This window comes from Xiphophorus hellerii, chromosome 16, assembly GCF_003331165.1.
Source record: "Xiphophorus hellerii strain 12219 chromosome 16, Xiphophorus_hellerii-4.1, whole genome shotgun sequence".
Lineage (NCBI taxonomy): Eukaryota > Metazoa > Chordata > Actinopteri > Cyprinodontiformes > Poeciliidae > Xiphophorus > Xiphophorus hellerii.
The window spans coordinates 2,702,802-2,712,257 of NC_045687.1; the positions used below are offsets into that span (position 1 = coordinate 2,702,802).

General features: G+C 39.1%; 1 protein-coding gene across 2 annotated transcripts; it reads left to right on the forward strand.

The window, feature by feature from the left end:
* Positions 1–686: 686 nt before the first annotated feature.
* Positions 687–8,376, forward strand: syngr1a (synaptogyrin 1a). 2 transcript variants are annotated; one of them, XM_032588264.1, is made up of 4 exons: positions 687–1,064; positions 3,815–4,052; positions 4,133–4,278; positions 7,763–8,376. In XM_032588264.1, the coding sequence occupies exons 1-4, from the start codon at positions 963–965 to the stop codon at positions 7,880–7,882; spliced, it is 606 nt and encodes a 201-aa protein (XP_032444155.1). In that variant the 5' UTR covers positions 687–962; the 3' UTR covers positions 7,883–8,376. The 2 variants fall into 2 exon arrangements, with proteins under 2 accessions (XP_032444155.1, XP_032444154.1); XM_032588263.1 differs by lacking the exon at positions 7,763–8,376 and adding an exon at positions 5,247–5,766 and having other exon boundaries at positions 698–1,064.
* Positions 8,377–9,456: the final 1,080 nt, after the last annotated feature.

Sequence of the window (9,456 nt, forward strand, 5' to 3'; positions counted from 1 at the left end):
TAAGTGAAAAGGTTGAGCTTTTCATATGTTGTTGGAAATATAATTTTTTAGCTTTCCTACAAATGATCAACATTAAAGGAATGCTATTATTGTATTCTAGGCAATAAAATTTTCATTTTCTTATTTAAAAAAGAATTCTAATTGCTTATTTGCATCTTTCAATGTATTTGTAATATTGTATAACATGCTTAAATTAAAAATCTGTAAAATTTGCCAATAGTACTAACTGATTAATACTATTAATCAATAACTAAAATAGCTGCTGTTGCAGCCCTAGTCTGAAGTTAAATCACACTGTAAAAAATTTGTCTCTAATTTTGTTCTCTAATTTATGACATTTTTACAGTGCAGGCCAAACTTCTCTTGTTTTAGGACATTTAATATTGCCTAAATTGTTTCTAATTTAAGTAACACATAGTAATAAGAGAAGAAACGCTGAAAAAGTAAAACTAAACATTAAATATCTAAAAATAAAAAAACTGCCAAGAAAGATCTAAAATCTCTTTTTCAAGAGGAACCAGGCAAGAACAGCATCACCATTTACAAATATCAACATTTACATATGAAAATATGACAAACTTCTAATAAAAAAAGAAAAGTAAAATGAATGCATGCTCTGAGTTGTGTTAACTCCGCCTCCTTCAGTCTGATTGTACCCACAACCTGAACCCATGATGCCTGTTCCTGTGTGATTGGTGGAGCTGGTTGGAGTCCTCAGCCTGTCAGACGGTACTGAGGGAAGTAAAGCCCTGGAGGGAGGATGAGGAGGATTAGAGCAGATTACTGAGCAGTTTATAACAGCAGACAAGAGGAAGAAGAAAGCACAACCAGTTAGGAGATAAATCCTGACCAACTGGGTAAACTGGTCCAAACTGATGCAGTGAACTGGGACAAGCCTCTCAGAACAGACTCTAGGAGGAAGGAACCACTGTGAGCTGGTCTGGGATCAGCAGGCGGCGTGGATGGACGGGTTCCAGGCGTACGGAGCAGGGAAGGCCGGCGGCGCCTTCGATCCCCTGACCTTCATCAGGCAGCCTCAGACTGTCATCAGGATCCTCTGCTGGGTGAGACTCACGATGGTTTGGTTTGGTTCCCAGGTTTACTGAGCAGCTAGTCCTGGGATTTCATTGGTCAGGTATGGGAGGTCAAGCTCTGATTGGTCGGTTTGCATCAACGTCCAAACTAAAGCTAAGAGTTTCTGAACATCTGTAAACAAGTGTGGACTGCAGAACATCAGCGGATGGATGGATGGATGGATGGATGGATGGATGGATGGATGGATGGATGAAATGATTCTAAGACCAACTAGTTATCTCTTTCAGATAAATAACCTAATTTTAATTTTGCTGGTTGATAAATTGTCCCAGAATTTATTGTAATAAACTATAATATTGTTGTTTTGAGACCATTTTCAAGTAATATAATGGTAACAATGATAATAACACTTTACCTAATAAGAGATTTACCTAATAATCTGTTCATACCAGATTTAACAATCACTGCTAATTGGAGTAAAAACAGGGAAATATCAGGATGGATCAATAACTTAAATTATGTCTTTTTGTGAAATGTAAATATTTAAGAGTCTTTAAATTATAGAAAAATTAATTTAAAAACCTAGATTAACAAATTGAAAAAACATATTTTTTATGGTTGAGTTGAGTTTACTGAACATATAGTGTAATAAAAAAACACACAGTTATACACAAATAAACTAAAATCAAACAAGAAAAAGAGAACAACACTAAAGTATATTTACACGTTCAACCTTCTAGTAGGTAGAAGCATAAACTTATTACTCTCATCCCTCTTGCAGCAGCAGCATCATCCAGTAAACTACTATTCATGTTAACTTGAAAATAAAATTATTTAATATTTTCTATATCCATATTTATGGTGAAATGAATCCATATTTACAGTAATTTTTAACATGTTGTAGTTGTTTTTATATCAATATATCATATTGCAATAATAAGATGTTTTTCATGTTTCCTCTTGTATTTTGCTAGTTTTGGTACCAGTTCTGGTTGTGTAAATTACCTCTGCAGAACCAGCAGGATTGGATGATTGTTGTGGTTCTGCAGAGCTGACTGCAGGTCCGTTCTCTGGTTCTGTTAGCTGGTCAGTTTCCTGCAGCCTCAGTGTGACTCAGTCATGAGACCAGCTTTAACATTCCTGAGGCTCAGCACAAGACTTTTAGAACAAAAGCTCCTTGTCTCAGACTCTCTGGTTCGATGGACCAGACCGGTTCTGGTAACCACCAGACGCAGCAGAACTTTGATTGGATGCTGGAATATTTGCATAAACTGGTTCTTTGAGGAGGATTCAGGTTGGAAACTCCCAATCAGATCATTGATGAAGAATGATCTGATTTTGTTGAAAAGATGGAGTCATGTGACTCTGAGCGCTACATTTAGAGAAAACATGACTGAGGTCACATGATCACATCAGGAGTCTGGAAATATAACAGGAGAAGAAGAAGCTCTGTTGTCTTTCTGCTAATGTTAAGACTTTATTCTTGTAATATTAGGACTTTATATTTGTATTAAAAAGTAACATCTCTTCGGCTACATGCACAGATGAATGCGACCCAATTCAAATCTTTTCAGTCCCCCAAAAATCTGATTTGTGCCATTTCCATATGTGGAACCAAATTGAAAACATATCCGATTGTTTTCAAAGTGTCTGCAGTCAGAACGATCTTGTTGCACTTAATCCAACTTTTACATCATTGATGTGAGACAAGCATCATAATTCTGCACCAGCCAGAATGGATCTAAACAATGGCTGAATTACGAAATTATTTTTAAAAAATCCCACCACTCTTACATCTTACTCCACATCCAAACAGACTTCTCTACAGAAGCTGCAGTTGATGCTCCATTAAAGGTGGTTGCTATTAGTTGTGTTTCTTTTTCTTATCTTTCTTTGTCCTGTTATGATTTTGTGAAGATACTGTCAGCTCTCACTGCTGAATAAACTTTAAAATGGATCCATGCACAGCAGATCCACTTTTATTTCCGTAAACAATGCTGCTGTGTGCCGTTAATGTTATTCTGTGAATGTCGGTTGCTTCGGTCTGATTGTCTGGTTGCTGTTGCATTTGATTAGTAGAATGAACGACCACATAAAAAAATCATCGGCCTTCTCCCAGTGCTCCCAGTACTAACTACAGAAACACACCAGTCAGTCAGAAACAACCAATCAGAGCCAGGAGGAGGGTCTTAGCGTTGTCAATCACTCTCACTCTGTCCCATGGTCTTTGCTATGCTACAGCTAGTTCACCATAATACATCCTGCCATGAATGCTATTGCTAGTTAGTTATCTAGCCATTTTTATGAAAGTTAGCATTAGCTAGTTAGCTAGCAGATGCTATCTAACTAGCCATTTCCATTCATCCAGAAAACCGTTTTGCTTTTCCTGGAATGTTAAGTTGTTTCTCTGCCATTTGTACATTTACCAGCATTGATTGGCAGCACTAAGACCCGCCCCCTTCTTCTAATTGGTTGTTTCTGACCGGAGTGGTGCATTTCTTCAGATGGCAATAGTGGTTTGAGGAGATTTTTTCACGGATTATTTGTTTTATAAAAGTTACATACTGCAGCTTTAAGGAAGAATCGACATTAAGGTTCTCTAGCCTCGCTGCCATCAGACCACCGTAGACCAGAGGTTTCAATCCCCAGCCATTTTCCTCTACACCTGAATCAAATAAATTCCTCCTCAGCAGACCCTGAGGAGGTAAGTCGTCCATTTAATTTGGGAGTACTGGTTCTGGAATGGTACCGTAGCAAACCGCCTCCTCCCTTCCCGCAGCTCTTCTCCATCGTGATCCTGGGATGTGTCGCCAACGAAGGTTACGTCAACCGTCCCGATGAGGTGGAGGAGTACTGCATCTTCAACCGCAACCAGAACGCCTGTAACTACGCCATTGCCATGGGAACCCTGGGTTTCCTCTGCAGCGCCGGTTTCCTGGCGCTGGATGTTTATTTCCCTCAGATAAGCGGGGTGAAGGACAGGAAGAAGGCCGTCATGTTGGACATCGGGGTGTCGGGTGAGACTCCACCTGGCCGGTTTTAGAGCCTGAATGCCTCTGTGTTCATTTCTAAATGCATCATGCGTGTTTTCCCGCAGCTTTCTGGTCTCTCATCTGGTTTGTGGGTTTCTGCTTCCTGGCCAACCAGTGGCAGTTTTCCAATCCTGAAGACAACCCTTTGAACGAAGGCGCCGACGCCGCCAGGGCTACCATCATCTTCTGCTTCTTCTCCATCTTCACCTGGGTACGTAGCAGAACAGCCTGTCTGCTGCCACCTGCTGGTCAGATAGTGGTAATACTAGCTCCATCTGAACCACCATGCCGGTACCAGCTAACTATTACGATCCATTACTGTGGTTCTGTCCGTTCATTAATGTGTGGGTGATAATCAACATCAAGTATCTGCAGGACCGTCTGAGTCTTCAGCTTTATTCATGTTTTCATTCATGAATTGATTATTTAGATCAAATGTTTGAACTGATTCTTCTCCTTTTCCTTGTTTTCTTGTTTGTTATCATGTTGCCTTTTGTTTGGTCTTTTTGTCTGATGTTTCTGATGACGTCCTGTCGATATGATGTTGTTCCATGTTAATTTTCTCTATTCTGTGTTGCTCTTCCATGTGTTGGTGTCATTGGCTCTTCATATTGTTGCTCTTTGTTGATGTTCCATGTTATTTTTCTGTTTTTGATTTTCTTTCATTTTGTGCTGCTAATCTGTGTTTTATCTGTCTGTGTTGCTGTTCCATCTTCTATGTTGTTCTATGACTTGTGTTACTTTATATTCTGTGTTTCTGGTTACGTGTTTCTTGGTGTTACCTGTTGCTTTATGTTGCTATGTTTTGTTCTCGCGTCGTTCCATGTTCCTTGTTCTGTTTCTTTTTCTTTTTTCGTGCTTCTTGCTGTTTTGTGTTTCTTGGTGTTATTTGTTGTTTTATGTTCCTTTACTTTGCTCTCATGCTGTTTCTTGTTGCACTTTGCTTCTCGTTGTTTCTTGTTGTTTCTTGTTGCTACATGTATTTTCCTGTTCCCTGTTGTTTCTTGTTGTTTTGTTGATCTGCATTGTTTCTTGGTATTACGTGATGTTTTATGTTGCTACGTTTTGTTTTCACGTTCTTCCATGCGGTTTCTTGTTCCATGTTTCTTGTTGCTACATGTATCTTGTTGTTTCTTGCTGTTCCGTGTTGTTTCTTGTCGTTCTTCCATGTGCCTGCAGGGAGGCGTCACGTTAATGTCGTTGGAGCGTCTGAAGAGAGTCTCGTACGAAGAAGAATACAATAAACTCTTCACGCCTCCTCTCTCCTGAAACAAAGCCTCGCCATTCTTTCTCTCAGCCATCCCCCGTTCAGTTCCTCAACTCAGTCTGAACTCTGATTGGTCGGTTTAAATTTCTGTCACACACAGTGCCTTACTGTTGCCGTGGTAACAGAACGATGAGGCGTGGACTCCGAATGTAAAGCAGGATGCTGAGTTTAACTGCAGACTGTCGCCCCCTGCTGGCCTTTAAAAGAATGCATGTTAATAAATATTTAGACCTGAGGTTGGACTACGCAGCAGGAACTTCATGGTGACAGAGACAGGTAAGCTCAGCTTCATCAACCTGTCTCTGTCACCATGGCAACTAATGTTGGAAGCAGGTTCAGACCTTCACCATCTGTAAAATGTTGCTGATATGATTCTGTCATGTAAGTTCTGTTGTGAAATAATGATTAAACCGCTGAACAGTTGAAGCTTTATCCTGCTGTCTGCGACACCTGTTACTCATTTTAAGGTTTTATTTTCCAACCACCGCTAGGTGTCACTGTTTTACCATCATTTTGCCTTAGTTTGTTCTTCCTCCTGCTGCTCTGTGCCATCAGGACCTCATCCATCCAGCTTCTAGAGGTCCTTTTATTAATTAGTTAATCACAATTAACGGCATTTTATTCAAAAGCCATATATTTTGACAACATGAGCAACAATTTCAATTCAAAACCCATTATTTCTGCTAAATGATTGAATAAATAGACATATGAGCTCAATAGTAAAGATATTTATCCATTATTCAGGTTCTTCAACTACTAGATTGGAGCAAAGTTCAGCTTCCCAGTGTTTCAGGAGCTCCTGATCATTTATAGAGCTTCTTTAGAAATGTCTAGAAAGTCTGTGCTGCTACTACATGTTTAGTATTAAGATGCTTGAATAGCTTCGTTGATAGGCTAGCACCTCTTAGCACAACTTGAACACAACAATAGTCTTTTCCAGTGACCCACCAGATTGTTTTTTGAAGCAAAAATTAAGCCACAGTGGGCCAAGAGAAGCGGTTTTATCTTCCATTTCTGTTGTTCGTGGATGTCGCTTTCTGCATCAGATTTATCGGCGGACCGGTAAAACAAAAGATCTGAGGAATTGAGTTAAAAACATTAACGATTTAAAATCTACGCAATTAATTGATAAAATATAACACGTTAATGGCTCAGCCTTAATTTTCTCCTCTACTTTTAGTGGTTATTAAAACGTTCCTCTCATTTCAAATCATCTTTTACTATTTTCACTCTAAACTCTTTACCTCTATGGCAGCAGTTCCTCTCATTTTCTGATTTTTTTTCATACTGTCATTGTTATTGCATCGCATACATCATCTGTGTTAAAACACTCGTGTCATATTTGTTGCTGGTATGAAGGTGTTTCATGATCCACATGACCTAAATTATAAACCCTGCTTCTGGTTCCACTCATGACCTTCCTCCTGGGGCCAACAGGAAGTGCTGCCATGTTCTGATCAGCTGTGAGAGTAAGCCACACCTGTAACATGTTGTCTGTGACATGCTAACAGTGTCTGTGTTGCTTTTAACCTCATTAATTTGCTTCATGTTTTTCTGATATGTTTCAGGTCTTCATGAATTCTTTATGAGACATGAAAGGGGCTGCATTATGTAAATGTGACCTTTTTTGAGCTTTACATGATGTTATAATGCTATTCCCTCATCAAAAATATATCTGGAGTGTTGCCTTGATTCTTTGATGTATGTTTGATAAATCATTTAATCTCCATGACAACCATCCAGCTGTGCAAAACACCTGGCTGGACTTAGCCCCGCCTTCAAGGCTCATCTCCTCCTCAGGGCTGCAGTTTCCAAGAGCTTCCGTCTCACAGAGCAGCCTTCTCCTAATCAGCTCCTTCAGACTAGCCAGGAGCAATTAGCAAACACCTGGTAGAACCGTGCATCTGCCGAGCTCCTTATAGGAGTCACTTCTCAGAGCAACGCTGGTAAAAACGTTGTTGAAGAGTTAACAGAAAAGCCATGTTGTGATGTGAAGAACAGGACTTTTTAAAGAGACAGAGGCCCCTTTAATGTCCTTTTATGCCTTTTTAAATGTTCTTCCTAACATGTTAACATCCTTCACCTCCTGCATGCTCAGACATGTGAGCATGCTACATGTTCATGCTATGATGTTTTGGTCATAATATTACTTCTTTTTAATGTTCAATCATTTTATTCTGTCCTAGCAAGTATTACATGTTAGCATGTTTTCTTAACAGTAAAACATGCTAACATGTCTAACTGTTAGCATGTGACAGTAAAACATGCTGTGTCTTGTGTTGTTTCTCAAATGTTCATTACTAATTAAGGACATGCTATTAACATTTTCAGACCTTTTAACAATCTGTCCGTTTTTCTGACATGTTTTCTTTCCGTGTTTCCTCTGAGTTGTTCATACCTGACCCCGTGTCGCTCTGTGTGTCTGCAGGCGCTCCAGTCTCTGCTGGCCGTCCTCAGGTTCAAACAGGGAGCAGACACCGCCATCTTCAACCAGGACTACGTTGATCCAGAGCTACAGGAGCCGGTGGAGGCTCCGCCCACATACTAGTAAAGCCCCGCCCACATCCTGATGTAGAGGCGGGGCTTACATTTTGGAGGGAATTAATGTGAAATTCAGGAAATGTAGTCCTGATGCGTTTAGGAACGTGACATAAACTGTTTAGTTTGACGATGTCACTCAGCTTGAAGGCGTGGCTTCTGTCTCCACAGCCAATCAAAACCCAGAACAGTTAAAGTTCTGGTCTTTAAGTTTGTTCTTATAAAAGTGTAAATCTGCAGGTATTTTACACCACATGTGGCCGTGTGAGATCAATAAACAATGGACATTATTGACCTCTTAGGTGGAAAATGTTAGTTTTCTTTTAGAAAATTAGGGTTTTGTTTTGCTTTGAAGAACCTTGAAAGAATAATGTGTTGAAATGTTTGGAGCATCTTCTTTGTATAACCGAATTGCTGTGAGGCACAGCGCCTCCTGCTGGTCAGTGACTCCTTCTTTGTATCTTATGGTGCTGTATTCTGTTAAAATAAACTGCTGTTAAATTATGAGGTGTGTGTGTCAGTTTTACAAGAGCTCAGTGTGTGGTCGGTACAGTAAAGCAGATTTATTGTTTACTCATCGTTTCCCTGAACGTGCTGCGACCTGCAGGGTTAAGAGAAGGAATGCTGGATCTGCACCTATTTATGGATTTATTATTCTGTGACTCAGAGTCAGACTATAAATTGACCCAGTTAAAGCCTCCAGGCTACAAAACTGAGTAAGATTTTAAAAAATACTCTCATTGTTCCGTATTTGAGTTATTGTGTGGACGTTTGGGGCAATACATACAAAAACATAAGAAAACAGAATACTATCAAATGTCATATTAGGAACATACAAATCCAATATTTTTGAAATTCAAAATTGTACGATTTATATTCAAAGTAAGAAAACATAAACTTCCCCAATATACAAGAACAACCAAAAGGAGTTTTTGTAGATGAGTCTGTGGGGTAGATTTATGGAATAGATTAAATGATGAGGACAAATATGAAAAAGTTTAAAGAACTGTAACTTATATCCAATAACGAGCTTATTGGATATTATGTTGTATAGGATGGATGTCTCAAATAACAAAAATGCTATTATTGATTATAATATGTAAATAATTGTACATACAATGATGAAAATGTAAGACGGAAGCATCATTTAATGTGGGAGGATTTTAACGGTTTTATGTAAATGTGTATGAGAGAAGCAGGAAATCAAATTGTGTAAAATTGCATGTCACTTCGAATGACATTTAGTCTTATAATTTTTTTCAGTTTTTTCTTTTTCTTGCCTGTTTGAAATAAATAAAGACATGGGAATTAAATGTAAACTTTGACCTGACTCGACTGCAGGAAGCAGCGTTGGGGTTCAGAGGTCGTGCATTTCTGAAACTCTGCATTCGTGTTAAGTGAGGACCAGCACAAAGTTTCAATCAGTTACGCTGCGTTCACACAGAAGGCAAAAGCGACCTAAATTAATTTTTTTTTCCACGTATGTGACCTATAATTGACTTTTAAAAAAAACTGATCTGTGCCACTTCGATGCGCGGAAATAAATCAGAATTTAACTCTTTACAAACCATCTGCAGTCTGAAG

Excerpts from the sequence above, each read along its gene's own strand:
- syngr1a (XM_032588264.1), top strand. The coding sequence starts at position 963 with ATGGACGGGTTCCAGGCGTACGGAGCAGGGAAGGCCGGCGGCGCCTTC. Across the intron at positions 4,053-4,132 it reads GTTGGACATCGGGGTGTCGG|CTTTCTGGTCTCTCATCTGG; the intron begins GTGAGACTCCAC and ends GTTTTCCCGCAG. Across the intron at positions 4,279-7,762 it reads TCTTCTCCATCTTCACCTGG|GCGCTCCAGTCTCTGCTGGC; the intron begins GTACGTAGCAGA and ends GTGTGTCTGCAG.